This window comes from Sylvia atricapilla, chromosome Z (assembly GCF_009819655.1).
Source record: "Sylvia atricapilla isolate bSylAtr1 chromosome Z, bSylAtr1.pri, whole genome shotgun sequence".
NCBI classification, from domain to species: Eukaryota; Metazoa; Chordata; class Aves; order Passeriformes; family Sylviidae; genus Sylvia; species Sylvia atricapilla.
In genome coordinates, this window is record NC_089174.1 from 23,403,471 (window position 1) to 23,430,957 (window position 27,487).

A 27,487-nucleotide genomic window follows, 5' to 3' on the forward strand; every position below is an offset into this window, starting at 1 on the left:
CTCTCTCTGGTCACTGTCCGAGTATCCAACGAACACCGTCCCAAGGAAAAAAAGGGAATGTGGAGGAGTGAACACTTTTCAAAAACAAACTGCATGCATCTTCTTCCCTGCTCACCCTCAGAACCACTCTTAAAGGTACAGAACACAACCTACAGCACACACAGAACAGATGATTGGGGATATAGAGGCATCATAGTCACCCCATAGACACTGAAAAAGTGGGGGAAGCTGGAGCCAGGAGGTACCTCCAGAGAGGGTGGTTGTGGTAAATGTAATGGATAAATTCGTGGTGCTCAGCTGCAGCACCTCACCCACCCTGCCCTGAGCCAGGAGCTGGACACCAGCAGGTGGAGTCCCCACACCACTTTCCCCATGCTTTTCCAGCACTGTCAGGCTTCAGACTCAGTGTGAGTCCACCTGCATGGACCTGGGACATGACCCTTGAACATCCCAGGGTGCAGAAGAGCAAGATGTCAAGGGAGAACTTGTTTGATTCATCTCATGAGGCTGTAGCCCCCCAGGTCTTCTAGCCACTACTGGACAACCATTTTTCCCTCTTCAGTGGAAGATGGTGTGAGGAAAGGAGGTCTCTTCCTTGGGTGAGCATTGTCATCACAGAATCATAGGATGGTTTGGAAGGGATCTTAAAGAACAGGTAATTTCTACCTGCCTGCCAGATGCCACTCACTAGATCAGGTTGCTCCAAGAATTATTAATGAAGAAATGCTCAAAGAATTATTACTAGTGCTTCAATACATATCCCAATATCTCATTGCCAGGTCATAGGTTTTGTAGCTCAGAGCTTCAGCATAGCTGGAAGATGGAAAGTAAACATTTTCCCTGAGAACTAAACTCTCTTCTAGTTTTCCTTTTCCCACTGTGGTCCTCACTTTCTAGTTTGGAGGCTGGCTCAGAGACAGTGCCCACAATTATGGTTCTATCAAGACAAGGCTCAACAGCGTGAGGTATAGAATGTGATTCTGCATATTTGTGTTTTCTTAATGCTTGTGACAAGTTGGCTGGAAGGCCCAGGATTTTGGATGAATAAATGCATTTAAATGCCAGATCTTTTCATATGAAGGATTTCAGGTCTTTACATCCTGAATTTTCAGGATTTGTATCTAGCAGCTGAAGTGCAGCCATCACCTTTAGGGCTTTTACAGGGTTCACTGATGCAATTCAATGCAGCATTTGTGCAACAGGATTGTGTAATCAGACAGGAAAAGAAAGCTGTATGGAAAGAAACTGAATATTTTAATGCATCAGCATGTACATCTGTTTTCAGTTTAATTACACTAAATCTTGTCTTGAGCCCTAAGAGAGCACAACAGTGAAGCCACAGTCTGTGTAAGGATGGCTTGAGATCTCACAGCATGAACTGCCTGTTCTCTAACAAATATTTGGAATAACTCTTGTGTATTTTGCATTAATCTTGTTAAAAGACCTTTCATAGATGGTTGTGACATTTCCATATTGGCAAGGGGGAAAAGGTTCTCCTAATGGTAGAATCAGCAAATCTGTAACCTCTGTAAAGAAGGGAGTTCTGAAGTATCTCCAGAGCCAGACCCTGCTCCATGTCCTCCAACTCTTTTCTTGTACAAGATCCATTTTTCTGAAACAGAGGAGAAAAGCCATGATTTTTTCCATCCACCCAACTTTGCTTACGCTGCTTCTGATGACAGTGCAGAAGAGGACAAAGAATAACACTTTGGTCTGGAACCACCATTTGATGATCAGAACTTGCGGAGAGCAGAAGTTCTTAGTTCTTAGGTAGCGGGACTAGGAAATTTAAAGGGAGAATGAAATAGCAGATTAAACGTGAGACTACTGACATAAGAGAATTCTAACTAAGAGAAGTCTAACTGCCCTGATTTTGGGTAAGCTTTTTATAGCCAAGCTGTGAGGTGTTCAGGGAAGGCAGAGAAGCACATGTGGCAAAATCTAACTTCTGTAAAGGTGGATATTTGAGTAAAGTGAATGTGTATACAAAAAAATTACCTATTTATATGAATACTTCAGTTTAAAATTAAAGGCATATATTTCTAAATTGCTGACTTTTAAATAAGAAATATGAGCCAATGGCTTAATTACAACCTGTTAATGTTGCTGTGCCCATGTATTTCACAGGGTCTAGTGAGGAGGAGACATCTGAGAGAAACAGACACACACATTACCTTTAGCATACACACGCCTTCAGTGAAGTAAATTGCTGTTTTTGTTATATCACTTCACAGTCCAGGGAGGAGAGTGAAAAAGCACACATTTGGAAATGTGTGAGCAGCAGGAGAGAAGCATATGTGCCTCCAAAGAGGTAAAAGTTTGTCTCTCCAGTATGTGCTAGACTAAGATACAAGAGATCTGGCTTTGCTCCTTGGCTGTGATCTAAACATTATTATGTCACTGTCACCAGATAGGGTTCTGTGTTCTGTTCTAAGTTCTGTGTCTTTAAAAAAAAGAGATTTCCACAATCCTGCATCCTCCTTGCCTATTGTTACGTGTTTGAAGCACAGTAACAAACACACCATGTCCTTTGGAGCTTGGTTAGATCAGAGCTCCTGTGTGCTAACAAGGTCTTTGATGTCTGTCCTCAACCTCCCAGGACTGTTCTGTAATGCCTCTACCTCAAGAGATTCCACAGGAGCTTTGTATTTTGACTTACCCAGAGACTAGTCCCCTGCTTTCTATTTTCTCTGTCAGTTCCTATTTCAGTAACCACCATTTTTTCTTCCTTTCCAGGCTTGCAGAGCCTGCACAAGCTTTTGGCAGCAATGGCCCCATTGGTACCCTGCAGTCCAGGGAGAAGGGTGCTTTGGAAGTGAAGGACTGAGGGCATGAGCAGTGCAGGAGTGCCATCCTTCTGCAGCAGTTATGTTACACCGAGCCTGGCAGCTCTGTGGGAAATGGTGTCACTGGTCCAGCCCTTTCATCCATCTCCTCATCCTGACTGTGGTGACTTTTGGTGTGCTGGCACCTTTGATCTGCCACCAGCTCCTCCACTCTTACTTCTACCTGCGGCAGTGGCACCTGAACCCCATGAGCCAGGAGTTCCTGGAGCAGAACCAGCAGGAAGGCCAGGATGCTCTCCATTACTTTGAGAAGATGCAGATGCCAAACATCTCTAAGGGCTCTGGCAGTGAAGCCTTCCAGCCCTTGCTGCTGATCACCATTATCACAGTGCAGAGGTGGAATGATTTCCACTATGTCTTGCAAGTGGCCTCCCACTTCCACCGCCTCCTCCAGAAATGTGGGGTGCATTGCCAGAGCCACCGCATGCTCCTCTGTAATGTGGAGTCAGACCCTAGCAGCCATCAGGATGTCAGGCTGCTGAGCAGCCTCTTTCCTATGGTCAGTCGTGGCAGAACTGAAGAGAATCCTGACCCCAGCCTGAACCAGTTCGAGAAGGAGAAGCAGGACTACGTCTTCTGCCTAGAGCAGTCACTGTTGGTGTACAACCCAGAGTACATCCTCCTCGTGGAAGATGATGCTGTGCCAGAGGAGGAGATATTTTCTGTCTTGCAGCACCTCTTCTTGGCCCGGTTCTCCAAGCCCTACCTCAGAGATGCTCTCTACTTCAAGCTGTACCATCCTGAAAGGCTCCAGCGCTACTTCAACCCTGAGCCCATGAGGATCCTGGAGTGGCTGGGCCTGGGCATGTTCCTGGGGCCAGTGCTGACCTGTGCATACTGCTGGGCTGCAGGGCGTGCAGGCCCCAACTGGTGTCTGGTGGTGTTCTTTGCCCTGTACAGCATGGCCCTGTCGGAGCTGGTGGGGCGGCACTATGGGCTGGAGCTGCGCCGCCTGCACCCTGCGCTCTACAATTTGGTGCCGGCCAGTGAGTGCTGCACACCTGCCATGCTCTTCCCCGCTGCCTCTGCCCGCCGGGCCTTAGGATACCTGCGGGGGGTGCGCTGCCGCCAGGGCTTTGCCAAGGACACCGCCCTCTACTCGCTGCTGAGGGGCAAGGGCGAGAATGCCTTTGTGGTGGAGCCCAACCTGGTGCGGCATGTGGGGATGTACTCCAGCCTCCGACTGAACAGCAACCCGAAACTGCTGTGAGCTGCTCTTGCCTTGCCACACAAAAAACACCCTGGGCACTTGCCATGGAGCAGAGGGACAATGTGCAAACTTGGATTCTGTGCTACTTACACTGGCATCCTGTGTCTCCATGTGGACAAAGAGTAACTCTCTCTAAAAGTACAAGTTTTCTTTAACAATCAGTTTATATACATACAGACATGATACGTTTGTATGTTTAATATGATCTTGAATTAATCACCATGCACTACCTGGGAGGGGAGTAGAGGATTCCAGCTCAGTCTCCTTAGCCATTCTCAAAGAAAAGCTCTAACACCAAAATATGCATAGCTTTCCTGCCTACTCTCCTGGACAGTGGTTACAAAAATCCTCACCTTAGGGCAGCAGAAATGCTGGACAAAGTGAATGTTCCAAATTTAAGCCAATGAGGAGGGGATGGCCTTATTTCCCTGTCCTTAGTAATGTCTGATCTCCGACCTCTCGGAGTTTCAAAGCTGTGGTTTGAGCAGATCCTTCAAAAGCAGAAATGGTTTGCTGGTACTTTCCCACAAAATCTGCCTAGATACTTCAAATTTATGAAGTCTCTTTAGTTACTGTCTCCCCATCTGCACCTCTACCGTTCCCACTTCTTTTCCTTCCACCAGAAGCTCTCAAAAAACAAAGCCTCTGCTGTTTCATTAAAGGTCACCTCTGAGAGTAGGGATAGGAAAACAGAATCACAGTGACTGGTGTCACGCAGATGGGTCACAAATGCACATTTTCCCTGATACACGAGACACACTGTACACAATGACTGTGTTGATTGGGATCATCACTCATTGTACTGGATCCATTAAAAGAGGTCTTATCAGCCACTGGGTGAACTTAGACATTCAACACGAATTTACCTTGACTTCTCCTGAGCACAGAGGCAAAAAAAAGATGAGAGGAGGTGCTGTTGTTGTGCAGGATCACACATTACAGCTCTCATTCTGGAGCTGTTATTCACAGCTCAGCTGGAGTGGTTCATTCACTGTTCCTGGCAGAAAGCAGAATACCTGTGGGAAACAAAGACAGCTGTTCACAAGAACAAGCAAGAATAGCACAGCATATCAAAGGGCCACTCTAACAGTGACCATGTGTCCTGGTTGTTAGGCATCTGGGATAGGTACTTTGCACCAGGGCTGTGGGCACAGTTAAATCTAAAACGTTGCAGACCATAAGAGACCTCATACTGAACGAAAACAGCCAAAAATTGCATCTATCTGATGAAAAGCCCACTTTGGCTTTAGTGAGCTTTGAATCGAATTCACATCGAGGTGGCATTTGGCTGAACTATTTTAAAAATCATATTCCTTGTTTTGGACTGAGCCAAGTAAATATTTTTTTGTTGCGTTTAATCAGTGGTAGTTGTTTGGGTTTTTCTTTTTGGTAATGGAAAGGTTCTGCTTTGAATTTTCTTCCAGTTCTCTCCCAGGTGATTCATGCCTTAAGCTCTTATCAAGTCTGATTATAGGTGAGAAATACCTAAAACTCCTGAGAGATGAACCAAAGAAAATGGCAACCCTCCCTCTTGTCAGCACAGTGGGTACCAGTTACACAGCACAAACGCACAGTGCAGGTTAGCTGAGAAACAGCATCACAGCAGTGCTTTAGACTCCAGTAATCAGGTTTAGAACATCTTTGGAAGTTAGAGTGAGTAAAAACTGCTTGTGGGTTCCATGCCATTCCAAAGGCAAGGCCTTTAGCCTCCTGGCAGAGGACACTGCGAAAATGGCAGAGCCAAAACCACGTTTTGTTCCCAGCTGCAGAAAGCCCTGGAGATGCCAGAGTAGTCACACAGTGGCAGCTGCGCAGATCTCTCCTCTGGCTTCACTGCAGTGAGGTTTGGGTGTCAGGATTTGAGTGTCACTGTATATTTATTCCACCAAGTGACTGCATATACCACTAGTTTCTGTATCTTCAGCTGTGAATATTTCAGTGCAGTGGGCTTGCTCTTCTCTGTCTTATATCTTTGTACTGTACAAATCCAGGACAGTGCTCTGTTCTTTCTATTTATACTCATTCTTGCAAAGAAAATCTCACAGCAAGAAATGAAACAAGCAATTGAAAAAGGAAGAGAATGAAAGAAAGCAAGAAAGTACAAAAGAAGCTGCATCCAGTTAATAAATATTTTGATGTGGGAAAATGATTTACCCATTTGTTTTGAAGTTATTTTCCTGTTTGTCCAGTAGTAATTAATTTGACATTTCAAAAGTCCGGGAGAAGTCAATAATTTCACTGAGCCTCATAGCTGAAAATTAAGAACGTGAATTTGAGGCATCCCTTCTAAACTAAAAGTCAAAATGGCATAAGAGGTGACAGAATTTGACTGTGAGACCAAACAGTGTGCAGAGGGCCCAGGCCTTGAACTTGCCAATGTGAGAGTTTCAGGTAAACCAGCTGAGAACAAACTCTTTTGTGCAAGAAGCAGGTCAATAAATTCTTTATGTCCTTCTGGGACAATTTTCTAAAGTGCACAACTCACCTTCACAACAGAGATGCTGTTTTGCTAAGCCTGCAGGGAGCTGTTCTGAGTTACTCAGGTGCTTGCACAGTGCCCACCCTGCCAATGGGGCATTCCAGGAAAGAGCTCCTGCTGCTGCCTTCTGATCTTCTTTGAGCAGATTGAGTTTTGTTTCTCTTTTCTGTGCTGCATGTTTTACTAGAAATTAGAAGTCAGAGAAGTGCATATCACCCTCAGAAGAGAGAATGGGAGACTACCATGAATTCTTAATTCCTGTTGGATTTTGTTCTGCAGTTTAGGCTAAAAATGCAGTTTAAACACCCACATGCACTTTCCCCCTCTTTTCTCCGAGAGCAGTGGAGCCAAGTTGCCCCATCTCAGGCTACGGAAGTTCAAAGCACCATATTAGCTCCCTGAAATATGGCCTTAAGAGCTTGGTTTCTTTCACTTGAAAACAAACTGACTGTTTTTGAAACAAACAATATGGATTTCCTTCCAAGGGTATTGGTTCCTTCCCAATAATTTGGAGACTGTTCTTCAGTGCAGCAGCTGTTGCTTGCAGAAGAGGAGTCTTTCTTGATGGACCATCAGCAGGACCCAAGGCTTTATTGTCCAAGACATTTCAGAGGAAGTTATTTAACTTAAACAAAAACTACATTTGTTTCTAAAGCATGTCCAACATAAGCGTGATGCTGGCAGAACAGAGGGCATAAACTGACAGGTCTCTACTAGACTAGAAGCACAAGAGGATTTTCTAACTCCAGTAGGCATCAATGTCTTACTGAGAAGGCACTGCATTTGAATAGAGAAAAGCCTGCCTTCCTGTGGTGAGGAGCTGGGAATCACCAGATTGGGTATTTCAGCAGCAGTTTGTCTGGATACAGGCTGAATTGATTTTATTTTTAATGGAGTTATTTACAAGCAAACTTTCTACAAAATAAACATTTGTATAAAAACTGTTAATAGCCTTTCTTTCTGTGTCTCACTATTTTCCTGATGGGCAGATCCATCTTTCCTTACCATGTTTGATAAAGAAAGATACTCCCATGTTCATGCATTAGTGCAGATGAAGTAATTTTAATCCATCCCCACTCAATCTCACTGGTCTTATTAGACCAGGTTTCTCAGGCTCTTCTCTAATCAAAATTGAGGCATTTTAATACGGACTTGAGGTAAAATCAAGCTCTGAGTGGTGGAATTTAACTTTGGCTTGCTTTTGTATAGAGAAGGCACATAATTCACAAAATAAGAAAAGTAATTTTCTGCAAGAGACAGTTGAAGTTGCAAAGGCATTAGCAGCTTCTCTCCCAAAGTCAGAGTCTCATTTTGTGTATTTCCACACTAGCTTTACAGACATTGCATCCAAATTCAGCAGATGGCAGGCCCCAACATGTGACTCAGAATAATCTTCAGTAAAACATACACCTGGCAAAAATGCAAGGAGAATTAGGTACTCCGTGGTCTATGCTTCTTCACTGCATGTCCATATTCTGGAGTAACTTCATTTCCATTGATCATCTGTCCTGACTGCTTTGGCAGAATCCACCCTATCAGCCAGTTTATCCATGTACCTTATAGGCTAAGGATCAGCAACATCATTGTCCCTTCTTCATGGCGAGCCAGGAATGCCACTTTCCCAGATGTAGAATGACAGTGATTTTTTAATGTTGACGAAGAGTTACATTTTATTGTTCTGTTTGTAAGCCTCTGGGCAGCTGTGCCTACTTTCTCTTAGAATTTCTGCCTTGGTGTCCAGTGTTCCTGGACAGAAACCACATCTACAAATTAGCAAGTTGGTCCAGTTCACATACCTGCTCTGGTCTGTATTTTGCAAACCTAATGCAAATATTAACATGCAGCACCTGATTGTACTTTTTTGGGGGACCATGTGCTGCTCAGATAAACAGGCAATAAACAGCTAAATGTATCCCTTTACAGAAGCCAGGTGACTGCCTTCTTGGTTTATTTAAAAACAAAATGTCAACAAAAAGGCACAGAGATGAGTGTCATTACAGCATTTACCTTCATGTCCTGTTACAGCTCTTTCTCACAGCCCAGGAAAGTTGCCATAGGCAGCTTGATTTGAAGTTGTATCCTTGTTTGGTATACCCACTATTGAAATTAGTGCAAAGATCTGTGTTTTGATAACAGCAGTGTTGCGTGCTTGCCTGTTTTTCATACCAAGTCATAATGTTTGTTGCAGCCCAGCTTTAAGTTGCAGAGAATGCAGAACAAAGCAAACCCTTCCTTGTGCAATCTCTTTGGTGGTCTGAGTCTGTTCTGCCCAACACCCTCTAGCCTCCCTGATGTACTTGTCTGCCGACTCTGCTGCGAAGGCAAAAATACAGGGGCGTTTCTTCCAGTGGAGTTAAACATCCAGACTCTCCACGTTGGGGGTGAGGGCTGTAGGTGACTGGGGAAAACAAACCACTAAATAAATAATACCTCTGATTAGATAAGGATGAACAAGCTGGACTTTGAGAAGGTTAAGCAAGACTGCAGAGTACAGAAAACAGGAAACATCCAGCATGGTGTGAAGAGGTGGGTAGGAGGTGGACTCTGCTCTCCTCAAGCCTAGATTAGACTTTAACCCCATCACGCAGGCAGCAGCCTCATGGGGTAACAGTGCCAGGTGTTTTTCATGTGGATGCATATTATTCTTGGACATCATTCCAACTCCCAGTGGCTTTTTCCATTCCATTTCAATCCATTTTACAGCTCTGACGACATCCAAAAGTAATTCTTAGTTTACTTAAGGAGAGAAGTTGTATGTTTGTAATTTTTCTTGAGGTGACCGTATAATCTCTGAAGTTGCTTTATCCATTTCTTTTTCATCATTCTTCTTGAGATGTAGTACAATTGATCTCTCTTCCCATTTACTTTTTTTTAAATTTAAAATGCTAGTTCATTTGAGTAGTTAAAGGCAAAACATTATCAGAATTATATTGCTAGAAACAGACAATAAATATCACAATCAGGAAAATCAAGCAATTGAAATATTTTTATCAATTGTCTTTAAAACAGGCTTTCTGTTGATTTTAATATATTTTATCCAGCAAGACTTCATCTAAAATTCAAGTGCACAACTGTCAGATCCTTTGACAGCAAGGCTGGATATAACAAGGACAGCAATTAAATTAACTTCTACTACAAAAATGCAGTATTGCATAGTCAAATTCCAAAAAGTAAACCCACAAATTAAGACCTAAGTAATAACCCATGCTACATGTGAAAACAGTTTTCAATGGTCCTTAATATTTTTAAATCCATACTTCTGTCAACTTTTTGCATGGAAATTTCAGATTAAAATGTTGCAAAATGTCCAAGCCATTAAAATAGAAAATTCACTTATGTTGTGACACATTTATAGTGTTTTAACCTAAGCAATCTCTTTTATAGCTAACTACCACTTTCTGTTTCTATGCTGTAAAAGGCATAGCAATGAACATTTAAGCTCTGTAACTAATTATGCCTCTTGTTTGCAGTGATGTTTCAGATGCAGGTATAAAATTTTTTTAAATTGCAAGACTTTATATCATCAACACATAAAAAAGCTATAATCTATGCAGAAAATCCCTGATCACTGTATTTAGTTAGATATATATTTAGGCAATCAGTTCTCAGACATCCAAAGCTCAAAATCAGCTAGTAATCCTTTCTCTAATAAATTATTATGTTCTTCACTAAAAACATGTATCAACATCACTGCAACAGTCTGCATAACCATTTTTAAGAATAGAAAAAACTGAGAGTAGTTGTTCTTTAATGCAACTGATCTCGCTTCCCTATCCTTATCCTTGACTGGGATCTTTGTTGTCTTTATCATGCCAGAGCCAGAGGCGGATGAGGAACCCCAGGGATGCAGATGAGAGATGGTTCTACCTCTGAAACTGAACTCCCACTGGAAGCCCTGCCTTCATGGCCACTGGAAAGGTGTGAGAGTTGCCAGGTCTGAGTTCAAATACTACCTCGGTGAAACAAAATTACAGCTTGGATAATACACCAATTTTGCCATGGAATAGTCAGTGCAGGCAGTGATTTGGTACTTTTTATGGGCCAGGTTAGTTGTTTGGTGAATGCAAATACAGTGCATACTACTCATGAGGCACAAGTACTACCAAAGTATGATTACATTTAATGGAAGTATGTACTCTTTTCCAGTGTAATTTTAATATTCCTGTAATTTCTGCACAGTATGGTCAGTGTGATGGGTCTGCATACTAACACCTTACAGTGACATCATCTACTACAGTTCTTCATTCCATTTTCTGATATGAAAAGGCTCCCATTCCTAAACTAAGTGAAAAAAATTAGAGCATCTTGTCCATTCACCTTTTTATCTCCCCTGTCCTCAAAATTGCTGTGAGGACCTGTAATCCTATGCTTGGAGTGCTAGATCGAAGGGTTAGATGGTTAGAAAGCCATGCTGGAAAGGCACACACCAGCAATTATCCATCTGAAAATACATTTATATACTTCTGAAAGAGTTAAAAATGTAAGGTGGACAGCAGGGGATTATTTGAAGTGTATCTAAATATCTGCCACTGCTTTTTTTTTCAAGAAGACTCCCATAGATTTTCTCTAATAGCCTATGAGACCATATTACAGATGAGACTGGGAATAAAACACCTCCAAGAACTTCCCTCCTGTATCAGCTTCTAGCCAAACCAGGAACAACAGGACTCAAACTCTGAAAAAGAGCACCACCATTGTGGCACCTTCTTGGTCTCAAGAGGGTCTTAGATAAGGTATTTAATTAAAAATATTTTTAATCTATATTAGATGCTTCTGTTGTGATGGAGAAGCTTTAATACACCATGGTGTTTGTCTTTCTGCTAGGATGCAAGAAATGGAACGTAAAGCAAACACTGTAAAGCAGGGAAAGCTTTATGTCCATGTTATGTGCCACAGCTTCCTTCAGCAAAAAAAGACGGATCTTTTTTTGGATCCGGAAGGGCAATGTGAAAGAAAACAGGAACACAAGCATAAGGCCTTAGAATGGACTGCATTGTCAGCTCCTTCAGAGGTTTCTCTGCTGACTGTCAGGAGGCAGGTTCCTAAGATTTCCTACAAACACTGACCTTGGCATGCAGCTGCAGAAGAGAGGCTCAAGGAGGAAGTGCCATAAGGTAGACAGCATTGTGGGGAGAGGAGAGATAAGGTGTCTCACCTGTCCACATAAAGGCCAAAGAGTCACTGCAGGAGCCAAACAAATGGAGAAACTACGTCATTCTTCAGGCAAACACTGGGTCTCTGTGGTAAAAATGTGCCAATGTCCAAGGTTGCAGAGGGTGTTGTTCCTGAGGGTATGAAGTTTGTCCAACAGTTCTTGTGCTATACTTCCCTCAAGGAGTATTGGTCTACAGGATAGGGAGAAAGAAAATAAAGCAAATAATCAAATCTATAGGCCTAGACTTGGTGAATGGTTGTAGTGTGGATTCATATAAACTGCAGTGCTGATACACCGTTTATACAGCATCAATATTTTTCACTGAAAAATTCTGCGTAGCAACAGAGAAGTTTGCATGTCACTGCAATATGGGTGGGCATCGCAGTGGGATTTGGGGGAAAATTTTGGCTTGAAGCTGTGCGACTCAATGGGGGCATGTTTGGTCTGACAACCATTAATTTCACAGGTACATTGTGTTACAAGATATCAGAACTTGTTCTTTCATTAAACCTGCTACAGTAGCATCGCATTTTGCCTTTCCATATACCAACTGGAAAAGGAAAATATGTTTCCATGCTAGACTTCCCAGTGAGGAAAGGCAGAGTAACACTTAGGAAGCCACTGAAATGGTACCAACTCATGCCAGTTAAGGATCTATTGCATTGTTTCTGCATTTTGTTGTCTGCTCTTTCTTCCTGCAGTTTCCTAAGTATAAGCTTTCAGAAGATCTAATCGTAAATTATAAAGTTGTGCCCAAGATACCTGTAAGCAGTTTCCATGGTTTCTCTTGTAGTTCTTTTTGATATGTTTTAGAAAGAGGAGCAAAAATTTGAAATACCTGGAAAACATCTCAGTTTTACTGCATGACTCACCATATATATACAGGGGAGGTGAAAGGGAAAGAACAGCAGGAGCATGACCAGGTCCCAGTGGAGATGTGTGGTGGTGGTCTGATAGCCAATGACTGACCTTGAGCAGTGACACCTCCCCAGATAGCTTGCAGGGGAGGAGGGAAAAAAAAAACACACCAAGAATTTTATAAAAGTTAGTGATTAGAAGGACTGGGTCTCTCTGCCTGCAAACACCTCATCAGAAGCTTGTAGCAGCAGAGACACTGCCCACAAACAAGTAAGTATAACAATTTAATTTCTAAACTGTAAAGCGGGTACATATATCAGCAGCTGAGACCTGGTATGCTTATCTACAGTGGGCTTGGAAAGTTGGTTTTGCTTTTGTTTTAATTTTTTTTGTTTCAGGAAAAGCTTGCAAGAAATAAGCACTCAGCCATTCTACAGTGGTCTTCTAAAGTGATCCATTTGCTGGTAACACTGGCTTTCTAACTTAGCTTAGTCACTCGGAACTCCTGGAGCAAGTGGGTGAATCCTCTGTGTAAGGGGACTAGAACAATAACATACCTGCATTGCTTTCTGTCACTTTGTTTCATGTTTGTTTTTGCTTGTGGTGTACATAAACTTCTGTTTTTCAAGGAGAACAGAGAATGACTGGAGAAAGCAGCTGGTCCTGACAGACATCAGTGCTGACAGAATTGCAATTTTGTGTTTGTTGTGTAGCTTCTTCTGAAGTACTAGTGCGGTGGTGCGGATAAGATTATTTGGCAAGGGGGTATAAGGTCTGCAGTGCATGAAAACAAAGCCTATTCTTGCATCTGTAATCTGTAACCTTTCAAGCTGTGAACAGCCAGCTTCAGGAAACTGCTTGATCCACTCAAATCCTCACTGAGTCTGTGATCCTCCATCACTTCCTCAACTATGCCCTGTGCTTACCCAAAATTAGTCCACCTGAGACTCTCCCTACTGCTTCCCCCAGCCTCCGCTGCTAGAAATAACAAGACTTGAATTCTCATGCAAGTCTAACAGCAATTTTTTACCTTCTCTGAGAAAAGTCTAGGGCTGAAAGAGAAGAAGTTTCTCCCTCATAACTTGCTTCCGAACAATCTTCTTGCCACCTCAGCCAAATCTAGCCATTCTGAGGGCTCTGCACTGACTGCAGAGAACAGGTCTCTGAACATAATCTCCTTTCATAGTTGCTAGAGAAATGAAACAGGGAGACGTTTGCTCAGGGTTTGAGTACAGCTCTAACAAGGGAATCAGCACAGGGAACTTCAGATCTGCAGTTCCACCTGGGACAAGATGCTGAATCAAGGTTCCTAGACAGAACATAGGAATGCTAAAAAAAATCAGAGAGCAAAAAACAACCAATCAATTTACAATTATATATGCCCCAAAGGACCTGTGGAGATGGTGACATTAGCATGTCAATCAAAACCATCTGCCCCTTTTTCTAGGTGACAGAAGTCTGAATATTTCTTTTTGTCCCATACCCATGAGACTTTTAGAATCTAGAAATGAAACATTTTGCTAACCCAAAACCTTCATCTCAGTGCAAAGATGATGGGACAAATGTTCCGTTCTTTCCTGAGAGCTCCTTCATATGTACCAGAGGTGCCACTTCTACCTTGACTCCTTCAAACAGGTACTCTCAAAGGGTCATGGGGTAATTCAGGCTGAAAGGCACACAAGAGATCTGTAGTCCAACCACCTCTTGCCCAAAGCAGGGTTAGACATGAGGTCAAACCAAGGTGCTCAGGGCTTTATTGAGGTGGGTCTTTGCAATTTCCAAGGATGGAGATATTGCAGCCTTTTTTGAAAGTCTGTTACATTGCTTGGCTGTCCTAACAGCAAAAAAAAATTCTTCATATCCAGTCTGAATCTCCTTAGTTTCAGCTTATGCCTGTTGTCTCTAACTGTCCCATCACAGCCACTGTGAAAAGCCAAGCTCTGTGTCTTTGATCACACACTGTAGGTACTGAGGACTGCTGAGAGGTGCCCCAGAAGCCATCACTGCTTGAGGCTAAACAAGACTGCAGACTTCTTCTCACAGAGCAAGTGCTGCAGCCACTGACCTTCTGAGTGGCATCTGTTGAACTAACTCACTTCAATCTATCCGTGTTTTTTCTGTACTGCAGGGGCCCAACACTGGATGCAGTACTCAGATGTTAACTACAGAGTGCTGAGCAAAGGGGGATAACCCATCTTCTTCCCAGGCTCTCCAGGCTGGACCCCTGCTCACACAGGATACCTGGGCCCTTGCTGCTGGCTTCTGTTCAGCTTGCTGCCTAACAGGGCCTTAGGCCATCCCCAAAGAGCTGTTTCCTCATCTCACTAGCCCTAGGGTAATGGCTGCCAGGGCTCTGCACACCTGGCAATGTCTGGGCATTTGTCTTGGCCAGACTGCATGGTACTCACATTCACCTCTTCCCACCCCCATGTCCAGGCTCCTCTGGATGGCTGCCCATCAATCAGACATATCAAGCAGTCCTGCCAGCTGTATGTCTTCTGCTACCTAGATAAGAATGTGCTTTGTCAGCAGGATGGGACCAGGCTTGCCTAGCCATTCATACCCATCTGTTTTCCCCACGCCAAAGGAACCAGACTTATTTAGAAACAGCTTTTTAATGGAGCTCCACAGAGAAGTGAGGTCAGTAATCACAGATATCCTCTGCAGTGAGAATATAAGGTGCCTAAGCCATTATGTGTCTGCCTTCTCTAAGCACACAAGTATAAAAGAGAAGTAAATTCAGTCAGGCCAACACAGCCTATATGTGATAGCTTAATTTTTTTAATACTTTTCATTGTCCTTCCAATTGTATTTATCTGTTTATGTATTCAGCTGCTTCTTCTTTAAACCCTGTTCTTTGGAAGCAAATCTTTTGTGTGCAGAGTTTGTATTGATGAGTGTCAGAGATGGTGCTGAAGGGGTGTATTTACTAGTAATTGAATAGGAAAAAGCTACATGTGTGGGATACAAACTGTAGTTTAAAACTTTGGTCCTGCACTTTTGGAACCAATTCTATAAAAGAAGGCAGTGAAGAAACCCAAGAGAAAAACTTAAGAGATTCTGATCCAGTCTTTTCCCATCCGCAAACTGAGACTCAGGTGAGATTTTATTTTTTTTTTTAAATATAAGATTAGAGGATGCCAGTCAAATGAGGTTCTTGGAAAGAAAAGATGCCAATGTTGTATTGAAGTTTTTAAGATGACTGGAAGCGAAATGTAACATTGTTCCTTCAGCTATTCATCTGCTCTTTGGTTCTCACTATTAATATTAACAGGATCAAGTGCTTGTGCTGCCATCATGCACTTCCCCTCAGCCCTTCTTTCTCTATGGTAGCTGAGAAAAGCCAAAATTTTCAGCATTAAAATATTTACTTTTACAACTGTGCTATCCCCTTTTCCCACACCTCCATCTCCTGCTGGCCACAGGCTGGGGACTGAACAAAGAAATTTGTTAGCTTAAGGAGCTGTTGAAGCTTGATAAGCATTCCAGGTAGCTACAAAGCTGGGTGGTGGTGGTGGTGGTGGGGGGTATTGCAGTTTTATTTTTTCAAGGCTTTTAAATTCTATTTAAAAAAAAAAAAAAGTAAGCAGATACTACAAAGAGTATTCATACAATGTAAAAATCAATGTGAAATCACTTGAGCTTATGACACTTAGCCCACAGCCTAAAATGGGTAAATAAAAATAAAGCTTCTTGAAACATCTTAGTGGTGGGACAACTCCCAGTTACTGAGATCACAATTCATTAGAACTTTTTCTTCCTGCAAAAGTTGTCAATTTAAACAAATAAATCAGATTAAGACAAATGGACTTTGTTCTTGGAAGACTGAAATGAGCTGTGCAGGTCTGGCAGCCTGGGCACAACTGTTTTTTCTCAGGACTTATGAGATGACACTCCCAACTCTTTAAGAGGGGGCATTAATGCTTCTGTAGATGTGCTGGGAGCTTACTCTTTACAAGGTGGCTGTATGAAATGTTACTGAAGTGTAAGGCTTCTCCACTCCTCTTCTGACTGCTCCCCTGCTCAGAGCATGACCTTGCAGCAGAGACACCCTTTCTGAATGCAGACATAGAGCTTCTCAGAAATTATGATTCTTATTCAAGAATCACAGAAAAATAAAATCTTAAATCAAGGGGACTAGAACGTTCTGCACCTTTGAGCTATTATAAAGTTTACAGTTATTCTTTTGCCCTCATTTCTTCACCATTTCAGCTAGAAATACCGTGCCTTTTATTCATCCCTGTAGCTCAGCAGAGTAGCAGCGAACCACTCACCAGGGCCTTAAAGATAATTTTGAGGAGACTTTGGGCAAACCTCCAGCTGCTGCTTCACACTCAATGAGATATTTGCATAGAAACTGGAACTAATTTGCTGTCCTCCAATTCATCACTCTGACATTATACTTTGTTGTTTCAGTCTCCCAGGGTACACACTTGGAAGAGCATTATTCACTGAAAACTCATATTTCCATATTTTGAAAATGTGCCTTACAGACTGGTTTTGAAAGGCACATTTCAAAGTGTCTCCTTGTTATCTTTAGGCAAACACTGGGAACAAGTAAAACAGAGCAGACATTAGTCTCACTGTTTGTTGCATCACTGAAAAGAAAGTGTACCCATCATAACATGACTGAAGCCACTGGTGAACTTACAGTCTAGCCAGCTGGATTCCATGTTACCTGGATACACCTCCTAGTGCTGTAACGCAGATCCAAACTGCAACTCTAAAATCCAAGCACTGATTTAGTAATCATTAGCTTTGACCTTGGACAGATCATATTCTTGTCTGAGCACAATTTTCCAGTTTTCTGCACAGACACTCTGAACTACTGGCAGGGTTCCTTATAATTTTATGTAACGACTTATTTAACAGAAGTGGGGTTTTAACAGAGGTGCTCATCGTCAAACTATTATTACAGTAATCATAATAACAAGTCAGTTTCCTCTTTTTAAGGACACTGAACATGGAAAGCAGGTGAGGGAAAAGGAGAGTTGTAGGTGAACTTAGGTAGCACCTTTACGCAGCATAAACCATAGAGTCTCAAATTCTCCTGAATGAGCTGAAAAGGCCAAGAGCTGGGAGTGATGGAACTGTGATCACCACAGCAGGATGGTTCCCAGAGTCCTGGCATATACAGAGAGGAGTTCAGCTATGCCTATTTCAACAGGACCACAGCAAGAAGGCATTTTGGCCCTCAGAAAAGCAGGGAACTCTCCCTAATTTGACAAAGTCTTTATCCTGCACTCCTTCATCTTCCCTCTAAACCTAAAATGACTCACTTTGTGGTAAGCTGCATGTAAAAAATTCCAGTCTCAGCTCACAAAGAGGTAAGGCAGACAACTGGACACTGCATCTGACTGCTCTGTACTGGCAGATAATGCCATTTGAATCTTGCAGGATAACATTACCAGCACCAAAGTACCTTCAACTATAAATCAGGCACATGAATTTATAGCTGTTACCATACTCTGATGGCATTGTTGCCCGAAAATGTTGGCACCATTTGACATGCTGTACAGAACTCTGTACCCTATCATGAGTAGAATACAGACTCTATTGTTTCTCCCAATTATGCCCTTCAGCAGTAAGGATAAGACAAGGATTCCTTGTCAACACAGCATCTTTTTGTGCAGGGAAATAAGAAGTTGGACTTGGCTGCCTACATGCTTATATAGGGAGAAATCTTTTCTGGCATCTCTGATAAAATGGGAAATGGCATGTTCTCACTCCTCTCTCAGGCAGAGTTTGGGAATAGAAAATGCAAACACTGTCCAGAGGCCTGCCCTTTTGGAAGAAAACATGATTTTTGAGATCTTTTATGAGTTTTTTAAATCAATTACCTTCTGGATTTACCACTCACTGATAAAAACACAGGTTTTGCTTTAGCTATCACATATGAAAAACTGAAGGAAGAGAGTTTTTCTGTTTCAGACTTACATGCTTGAACACTCAGAAAAGTAACTTGGACTATTCAACTGATCAGAGAAACTGTAATTTAATGCCATATAACCCAAACTTCAATAAGACCAAAAATTTCAGGTTCTGAGTAGTTGCAACTGGTAACCCTCTACCACAGCTAAGAAGATAGAAATGAGGGGTGAATTTTCCTGAGATCCCATATTTTCTGTAGAGAAAGCAACGCACTACAGTTCTGAAAGCACACATAGGGAGCAGAATTACCAACCCAGGCAAAAGGTTGTGAATGAAAGGTCATACAAACACAGCAGCAAATACTGCCAAAAGATGCAGGAAGTAGAAGAGGAACAGCATTAGGAAATGTGTAAAGGAATTACTAGCATTCTACTGACAGAAACAGAAAAATCTGCAGAGTCAGCAATTTGCTTACTTGTTACTTGGTGCATGTTTTTATGACAGACTGACTTTTTTTTTCTGAGCAAATCCAGGTAAAATGCAGTCTTTCCTACTTTGGTTCTAGAAGAATATAGTAGGATGTTTCTCCTGCATTTCTTTCTAGTTTTTTGAGACACACAAGCCTAGAGGAACTCAAATGGCTTTCTGGTCATATTGCCTATGATAACATGGACCAGACAAACACCAACAGCCCTGCAGAGGAAACGCCTGAGTGGTGTCACTGGTTCACAGTCTCCCCCAGAATTTCTTGTAATTACTTGCAACAGTAATTCTCTCTCACAGATAAATCAACATGACCCACCAGTTCCCAGCGCTTTCTCCAGAGCAGAAGAAAGCTCTTGCAGACATTGCTCAGCGGATTGTGGCTTCAGGAAAGGGGATCCTAGCTGCAGATGAATCAGTGGGTAAGTTCTGGACATCAATCAGCGAGCACTATGCAAGATATTTTTTCCTTTTAGTTTTGCTTCATAGTTGAAATCAGTGGAGTAGATGAAAAACACTTAAAAACTGTTGTCTGAGCAGAAACAATTCAGACAGGTAGAACTGCAACTATAACAACAAAAGCTTACAAGCTGTGAGATGAAAAGGGAAGCTCTGAACTGAAGTCCAAATTCATTACTACTTATTGGGACCAGGACGCCAGCCAAGTCTAGAACCTCTTTGTCTGGTCTTTGTCCATGTCACTAGGTACCATGGGGAACAGACTGCAGCGGATCAATGTGGAGAACACAGAGGAGAATCGCCGAGCTTTTAGAGAGATCCTCTTCTCTTCGGACACTTCCATCAACCAGAGCATTGGGGGAGTGATCCTTTTCCATGAGACCCTCTATCAGAAAGACAGCAGTGGAAAGCCATTCCCAGCACTCATCAAGGAAAAAGGCATTGTGGTGGGAATTAAGGTGAGTATCTGTACCTGCTGGGCTAGCATCGTAATTCAGAGAAACACCATTTCCAGAGCAAGTTATATTTGGGGTTGCACTCTCTCCTGAAAAACACTGTTCCTGTGGCCCTGCCCCCCCATTTTTGTCCTTGGTTTTTAAATTCTCTGCATTGCTTTTGTGCAACTAACTAGAGGCATATTTGCACTAGATGCTGAAACTTTTCATACACCAACTCCTATCTACTCATCATTCACTGCAAATGTCTCTATGCAGTCAAAAGTAAATCTAATTCTTCCCACATCTGACAGAACTCTTGAGCCACTTCCTGCAGGCATCTACATACACACTACCCCTCCTCTTACCTAGGTCACTCCTTTTTCTTCCCCTTTGCTCCAACATTTCCTTCCTTTGCACCCTGAGCATGTTAAGGTCCATGTTACTAACAGTCAGCCTTCAAAGGCAGACTAGACATGGGTAAGAAGGTAAGAATTAGACCAATTCCCACCTTTCTGTAACCCTTCCTGTGTTTCTGACCTCCACAGCTGGATAAAGGCACAGCACCTCTAGCAGGAACAAATGGAGAAACCACCATTCAAGGTAAGGAGAGATCTAAGGAGCCTAAGCTTTGGCCCGCACAGCAAAAGCAAGAGGGTGACTCACCTGAAACGCAGCCTTGGCTGGTGTCACGGTACATTCCAGAGCTCCATGCTGAAGAGTAGCTTTCAGTGAAGTATTGTTCTCCCTCTGCAGGTCTGGATGGGCTAGCTGAACGCTGTGCCCAGTACAAGAAAGATGGTGCTGACTTTGGCAAGTGGCGTGCAGTGCTGAAGATTACCAGCACAACACCCTCTCAACTTGCCATCCAGGAGAATGCCAACACATTGGCACGCTATGCCAGCATCTGCCAGCAGGTACCTCCCCTCCAGCAGCCTTTCCTGCCCCTTCTTCCTGTTCCCTGTGGTAACACACTAGGTAGCTCGAAAGGAGAATCCCTGTGAAGGTTTTGGGAAACACAGGGAGGAAGGGCAGCACAGCACGAAGGAATACCACCAAAGTCAGGGCAAACAGCAAGTTTTATTTCCATAGCCCTAAAGAATCCCGTCTTTCTTTTCCTAGAATGGCTTGGTGCCCATTGTAGAGCCAGAAATCCTGCCTGACGGAGACCATGATCTCCAGCGCTGTCAGTATGTCACAGAGAAGGTAAGAAGAGACTCCTCCCTCTGTGCTCCCCCTCATAAATCAGCAACTAAACTTGGTGCAGTTTGTACTCACAGATCTCAAAGAGATTTGACCAAAAACAACCTTCATAACCTTCACAAAAATGAGCTGCTCATAGGCACATAACAAACTAATAGTAAATCCAAGAGTATTTTCCATGCTTTTGAATTTTCACTTCAATGATAGTATAAGCATTCTCAATCTCAAAAAGATGTATCACAACCAAATCAAATTACCTCGATTTCAGCAGGGACAAATCCATTAAATATAAAGAGTTGTATCCTGGTCATATCAAAAGCAGTGGGTTCTCCAAAACTGCAACCCCAGAGATAATTTTCATGAGAAAAAATCAATTTCAATTGAATTTCAAGAAATTCAATTTGATCATGCTACAGTACCAAAGAATAAGCTGCCTTTTCATTGCAGGCTGAGGTGAAAATCTGAGCAGAACTCTATTTAATCCTTCCGTTTTCAGGTTCTAGCTGCTGTCTACAAGGCTTTGAATGATCATCACGTGTACCTGGAGGGGACACTGCTGAAACCCAACATGGTGACAGCTGGGCACTCCTGCTCCAAGAAGTACACCCCTCAGGATGTAGCCATAGCAACTGTCACTACTCTCCTCCGCACCGTTCCTGCTGCTGTTCCTGGTGATTGCTAATTCATTCCTACCTCTTCATTCCCACTCTCTCTCCTACCTCTGACATGCCTGCTCCTCGGGCAAGTAAAGGTCAGGGATTGAGGCAGTTCTAAGCCTCAAACCCTCTTTCTTGCAGGAATCTGCTTCCTGTCTGGAGGTCAGAGTGAAGAGGAGGCTTCTCTCAACCTCAATGCCATGAATCAGTCCCCTCTGCCGAAGCCTTGGAAACTGACCTTTTCCTATGGGAGAGCCCTGCAGGCCTCTGCCCTGGCTGCATGGTTAGGCAAAAATGAGAACAAGAAGGCTGCTCAAGAGGCCTTCCGCAAGCGGGCACAGGTATGAGGCTTCCCCCCAGCACAGAGAAGAATTGCTCTCCATAAAGGGACATATGTTGTCACCTTTCTAAGGCTGCTTTTGATCCCAGCCCTCCTGGCACTTCATATCCACACAGGGGTGTTATTCTGTTATTTCTGCCTTGCTTGGTTACTCCTGCTGGTTTTTCTTAACATATCTGCCTTTCTTAATCCATGCTGACTGTTTCCTTTTTTTTTTTTTTTTTTTTTTTTTGGTTATTTTTCAGATCAACAGTTTGGCTTGCAGGGGACAGTATGTCCTGTCTGGGAAGAGTGATGCAGCTGCCATGCAGTCACTGTTCACTGCCAGCTACACCTACTGAAACGAACCTTCCTTCCTCCTGTCTCTCCTCAGACAGTGGAAGATGTTCAGAAATTAAAGAAAAACATAGAAATCTAATTTCCCTTACCCTACACCAAATTTGAGATAGAATGGCTGAGCTTCCTCTCTACCCTTCACTCCCACAATTTACCAAGGGGATATTCTTTTTTCATTTGCACATTCCAAGGAAAGGGAATTCTTTCCAAACAACAAACAACAGCTGCCAATGAATCATAAACCCACCCTCCCTCAAGCCAAAACTCAGCCGCTGGAATAGCAGGCTGATTCAGTAGTTCCCTAGCATTTCAAATAGCTACCTTTGCCCATTACCACATTTTGCAGCCACAATCCTGAATTATAAAACCTGACTGTGTATTCAATCATGTCAATAAAACAGTAATTGAAAACTAATCTCTACCTCACTTTTTTTTTTTTTTTGGTTTTGTGTAAACTTTAAAATATTTTTCACACATCTGTGAGTTTTGGTAGGTCCTGCAAAGATTGAGTCACAAAGTGTTACAGCTGGTGAGCTTGGGCAACTCTGAGGATATCAAAGGGAAATAACTCAATAGTGACATAGCTGGAGAGGTTAGTCCTGCTGACAGAAGTCTAGCAGACACTAAAACACTTGGGAGATGTACACAGCAAGCACTGTTTGGGAATTAGGCGATGGAAAAACAACATTACCTTCAGATGGCCTCGAGAACCACTGTTGGTGAGATGAGGCTGCTACACACTGTATTAGGGTTGCACACATTGAATCAAGGCTATGCAAAGACTGTCCTTACAAATCACCTTTACAGTGGTGTTTTTCACAATAATTAATACAAAGCATACATGAAGGCATTTTGGCGTACCTGTTGTGTAGCTTGAATAACGAGGCACATTGCTGTCTCTCTGTTAAAGGAGTAAGCTTTGTTAGCTATAGCACAGTCAGATGGTTGTCATGAAAAAAACAAAACATAAATGGCAAAATCAGCAGGCCTAAGGTTATGCAAGAATACTTGCCTGGCTATGTGCTACACAAATCAGCTCATGAGGCCTTGGAGCAGCCCTCTAAACAGCCAGGGCCAGGTAACCCAGAGGACTCCACATCTTTTCAGGGTCACCTCTCTCTGCTGGCTGCTCCTTCTCACCACTGGCACTCACTGCTCTTGCCAATAAATACAGGGAAAACAGGCAAAATCACCATCCTGTAACCACCTCCTCACAGCCTCTGCGTTAGTAACAAGCGTATCACACAGGCAATAAACAAACAGCCAAAATCCTTCATGTGGATCCAGTCACTGCATAATTAAGGATTGCATTTAGTCTCACCTGACAATGAACAAAGAGCATGTGATTTCCCAAAAAACATTCCATAGGCTAATGCTAGTGTCAGGAATAACACCTCTTTCCTGTTTCAGCTGTGGTCCTCTGGGTCTCCACATACCTGAGTTCAGTGAAACCCCTGCTCCTGATGAGCAGCATCTTACTGATACTCGGATCCAAGATCAATCTCAGAATCATTTGCATTAGAAATGACCTTAGAAATATTTTTCAATCCATCCAGTTGCAACCTCCCTGCCATGGGCAGGGACAGCTTCCACTAGACCTGGTTGCTCTGAACCCTGTCCAAACCTAGCCTCGAACATTTCCAGGGATGGGGAAATAATCTTCCATTTTCTCTGGGCAACCTGTGTTAGGACCTCACTGCCCTCACAGTAAAGAATTTACTCCAAATATCTACTTTTACCTTTTTCAGACTAAGACCATCCCCCCTTGCCCTGTCATTATTTGCATGTGTAGAAAGTTCCTCTCTCTCTTTTCTATCAGCCACCAACAGCATCAACACTACCAAAATTTCCCCCTATTTATATATTTTCGTAAACAAAGTGTGATAAATGTAATATATAAATTCGTGTATAAAATATTGTATCAAAAGTTCGGACTATTAAAAGGCTCCTTGAGGGTGTCTCTGAGATTCCAAGGCCTATTGTGCAGCTGTGAAACCACAAAATTTGCAACAGAAACAACAAGGCTGGACTGGAGATGGCCCATTCATCAAAGATGGGCTTCCACTTCATGGCTGCTCAAGACCTGATACCGATCTTAGTGGAAGATCTGGAGGATGATCAAATCAGCACCTCAAAGGAAGAATCTGGGAAGACTCTTGAAAAATCTTTTCATACTTACAGGAACCCCTTTCAAAATCTTACTTGAGAGTAAAGGAATACATGAATATTCAGACTTTCAATAGGCTTAGCTGTGGGACAGACAAACTGTATAAAAACCATATGCCGAGACCCAGCATCTGTGGGCAAGGCTGGATGGTACCTTTGCTGCTGTTACCCTGTCCACCCAACATTCGATTGATGCTGTCCAATTTCATTGTGGCTTTTTAATTTGATTTTGGAAAATTGCTAAATAACTTTTTTAATTTTGAATTGGCTTCTAATAATTTATAACAAAAGGCACTAATTAATATTCATTGACAAGCTACCCAGTTTTCATAATAATTGGTGTTCTGTCTGCTATTGGTTAATGATCCTCTCGCTTCTCACGCTAGTTAGTGTGCCTGCTCAGTCTTTCTTTTCAGTCAGTGGTTTTTTGAATTGATGGCCTTGAGGCCTTGATCTGCCCCTGCTGTATTTACCTTTTACACCGCCGAAGCTGATTCAGCACAGTTGCTGCATCGGCTTTATGAAATTTGTTCCTTGTCTTGGAGGCTCTGCTAAATATCCTTTAGTCCATAAATTCTGCATTCCTTGTGCCCATTAGCAGTGTTACATCCTCCTTCCCAAGCCTTCCAAACCTCCCCTAGGTCTGAGATCATTGAAGCCTGTCAAGACCTTAATCATTACAAGGCAATTCTGCCAAAAAGTAATCTGCCTTTCCAACACCTGGCTATCACTTAGAGCTTGTTGGCTACTTTCTGTTACACGGACAAAATCTCCCTTCCTGTCGCTTAGGCCTGAAAGCACACAAAGACCAAACATCAAAGAATGCTTTCCGGAGGAAATTTTCACACCCTCCATTTCCCAGCGACAGGGCCGGCTTGAGGGGACGGACTACATTTCCCATGAGGTTTTGCGGGGCGCGGCAGAAATGCGTCACGTGCGGCGGCCGCGGGTAGGTGCCCGAAGGGCATGGCGGCGGTGCTGGCGATGGCGCGGCAAAGGCTGGGGCTCGGCCCCGTGGGGCTCAGGGCGTTCTGGGGCGGCCGCAGGTACCCGCAGGGCACAGGATGGGAGGTGGCTTCTGGTCTGCTCCGCATGCTGGACATTCAGCGGGCCGTAACTAGAGGTCACTTAGCCCAACACCCCCTGAGCAAGTCCCTCAGGATTTGTCCAGGCGGAGTTTGAATGTCCTTAGGGAAGGAGACTCCACGGGTTCCCTGGGCAACCAGCGCCCACCGAAGTGCACTGCTGGCGGGCGGATGCAGTGGTGCAGGGTTGGGGTCTTTTTAGAGGTGATACTGCTTTTGTTAGGACTGGCAAGAGAGGGATTTCACGGGAATGAAAAATAGTTCCTCTGTAACATTTTTCGTGAGGTCACGCATGGGTTGTTGACTAGATGGTGCCACACGAAGGATATTTTTTTTACTTAAAACTAGTGATGATTTTTTTTTTCTGTACATATGGGCACGGATTTTCTTCTGTACTAGTGGTTATTTCCTGTTATGCTTGTTATTCGTAGCAAACTAGAAAATGGAGCTGTAACATAAAACAAGTAACTAATCTCGTTAAAATGCTCTTTTCACTCAGACCAGTGAAATAAGGTGAGTGGGTGATTGCTCTGCAGTGGCAGCCTGTGTGGGGAGCAGCACTTGGGGAAAGCCTGTGCACTTCTGGATAGCAGACCTGATGAGTCCATGGGATGTGTGAACTGTCTGGATTGAGTCTGGTTTAAAACACCACGAATGCAAAAATGCTGTGACTCTGTCTTAGTAGCCCAGAGGCTGAAACTGTTTCTGTTCTGGTGCCAGCAGGAAGGAGGAAAGAGAAATGGAAGTAGACCGAGCAGTACCTGAGGAGGAGAGGAGTGAGCCTAGCCTGATCTGCCCCCTGCCACAAAGCCGGAGTTACCTCCCTCCCGAGGACCTGCAGAGCTGCCTCGAGTCCCACATCAGGGAGGTCTTTGGGGCCTCTCTTGCCGAGGACTGGCAGCAGACTCCTCTGCAGGAGAACAGGCTGAAGCATCGCCTGCTGGCCCGGCTGGTGACAGAGCTGGGACACGCTGTCCCCAACTCCCAGCTGCACCGGATGTGCTGCGCCAGGGACGTGCTGGGTTTCTACTGTACCCCCGTGAATGAGGGGACCAAGATTGATGAACTCGTGGCCACAGAGCTGCCCCCGAACCTGAAAATCATCTGGCAGCAGTGAGTCCCCCCACGGAGCATCCCTGTGCCTGGCTTGTGCTGCAGGGCAGCAGCAGAACCCTCTTTTTGGGGTGAGATCTGTGAATTTCATTAATAGAAGTTCACTGGAAACTGTTCACTCAGTAGTGGTGAAGTCTAGAACAGCCCTATAAAATCAGCTGCTTTTGAGGCATCTTGTTGAATTCTGCAATGTCTGTTAAGGACCCCGTGTTATAAGTTCTTTGGGTGTTAGTTTTTCTTCCATGTTGGCTATGTGTTTAGATTTTCTTCCCATCTAACTGATGATGGAGGTCTGCTTTTAATCAGAGGAGGCAAGGATTGAAGTCAGGAGAAAAAGAAAATAAACAGTCTGAGAAATTCATGGTACTTTATGAGTGTTTTCTGTAAAACAAGTTGTGTCCAGTAAGGTTGAGAGTCTGTGCAATCTTTCTGGGAATAATCCAGAAATGTTCTTGCTTCCCTGGTTTCTTTCAGTGTGCAGATACACTCAGGCACACTACTGCTTTTGTGTGTTTAAGTGCTCAGTTTCTTAACTGAGCAAACTTCTCAAGTGCTGCCTTCATCTCAAAAGCTCTGAAGAAATTTAAGAATGCTTTATTTTCTCCTTTTGACTCTTGGAAAATTACATAATAGTGTAAGTGTATGCCTACATGTTCCACTGTGGGGTGAACTGGGGAGTTTCACTCACCATGATGGGAGGCTGAATGTTCACAAATCTCTCCCCTGTAGCTTATGGGAAACCTCAGTGTGACAAATGGCAAACTCTGTCATCTTGTTGGCTTCAAAGGCTATA

General features: G+C 43.3%; 3 protein-coding genes and 1 long non-coding RNA gene across 6 annotated transcripts; 3 read left to right on the forward strand and 1 right to left on the reverse strand.

Annotated features, from left to right (window-relative positions):
• Positions 1–1,237: 1,237 nt before the first annotated feature.
• On the reverse strand, positions 1,238–4,956 carry LOC136373679 (uncharacterized). Its single transcript, XR_010745703.1, has 2 exons — positions 4,923–4,956; positions 1,238–1,612 (listed from the first exon to the last, which is right to left on the reverse strand). It is a non-coding gene; the product is annotated as an uncharacterized lncRNA (long non-coding RNA).
• Positions 2,598–4,200, forward strand: LOC136374595 (post-GPI attachment to proteins factor 4-like). Its single transcript, XM_066340004.1, has one exon. The coding sequence runs from the start codon at positions 2,869–2,871 to the stop codon at positions 4,054–4,056; it is 1,188 nt and encodes a 395-aa protein (XP_066196101.1). The 5' UTR covers positions 2,598–2,868; the 3' UTR covers positions 4,057–4,200.
• A 7,758-nt stretch (positions 4,957–12,714) lies between the features above and the next one.
• On the forward strand, positions 12,715–22,745 carry LOC136374495 (fructose-bisphosphate aldolase B). Of its 2 annotated transcripts, none has more exons than XM_066339878.1 (9): positions 12,715–12,818; positions 19,203–19,324; positions 19,608–19,819; positions 20,344–20,398; positions 20,552–20,712; positions 20,918–21,001; positions 21,495–21,669; positions 21,796–21,995; positions 22,240–22,745. In XM_066339878.1, the coding sequence occupies exons 2-9, from the start codon at positions 19,213–19,215 to the stop codon at positions 22,333–22,335; spliced, it is 1,095 nt and encodes a 364-aa protein (XP_066195975.1). In that variant the 5' UTR covers positions 12,715–12,818; positions 19,203–19,212; the 3' UTR covers positions 22,336–22,745. The 2 variants fall into 2 exon arrangements, with proteins under 2 accessions (XP_066195975.1, XP_066195976.1); XM_066339879.1 differs by having other exon boundaries at positions 12,734–12,818; positions 19,187–19,324.
• A 2,688-nt stretch (positions 22,746–25,433) lies between these two features.
• Positions 25,434–27,055, forward strand: LOC136373664 (large ribosomal subunit protein mL50-like). 2 transcript variants are annotated; one of them, XM_066338601.1, is made up of 2 exons: positions 25,434–25,542; positions 26,302–27,055. In XM_066338601.1, exons 1-2 carry the CDS (start codon positions 25,463–25,465, stop codon positions 26,696–26,698), a joined length of 477 nt encoding a protein of 158 aa, XP_066194698.1. In that variant the 5' UTR covers positions 25,434–25,462; the 3' UTR covers positions 26,699–27,055. The 2 variants fall into 2 exon arrangements, with proteins under 2 accessions (XP_066194698.1, XP_066194699.1); XM_066338602.1 differs by having other exon boundaries at positions 25,438–25,542; positions 26,305–27,055.
• The last annotated feature ends 432 nt before the right edge of the window (positions 27,056–27,487 follow it).

Coding starts and splice junctions, on each gene's coding strand:
- LOC136374595 (XM_066340004.1), top strand. CDS start 2,869: ATGTTACACCGAGCCTGGCAGCTCTGTGGGAAATGGTGTCACTGGTCC.
- LOC136374495 (XM_066339878.1), top strand. CDS start 19,213: ATGACCCACCAGTTCCCAGCGCTTTCTCCAGAGCAGAAGAAAGCTCTT. Junction 20,399..20,551: donor TGGAGAAACCACCATTCAAG/GTAAGGAGAGAT, acceptor CTCCCTCTGCAG/GTCTGGATGGGCTAGCTGAA. Junction 21,670..21,795: donor CGTTCCTGCTGCTGTTCCTG/GTGATTGCTAAT, acceptor TCTTTCTTGCAG/GAATCTGCTTCCTGTCTGGA.
- LOC136373664 (XM_066338601.1), top strand. CDS start 25,463: ATGGCGGCGGTGCTGGCGATGGCGCGGCAAAGGCTGGGGCTCGGCCCC. Junction 25,543..26,301: donor GCGTTCTGGGGCGGCCGCAG/GTACCCGCAGGG, acceptor TTCTGGTGCCAG/CAGGAAGGAGGAAAGAGAAA.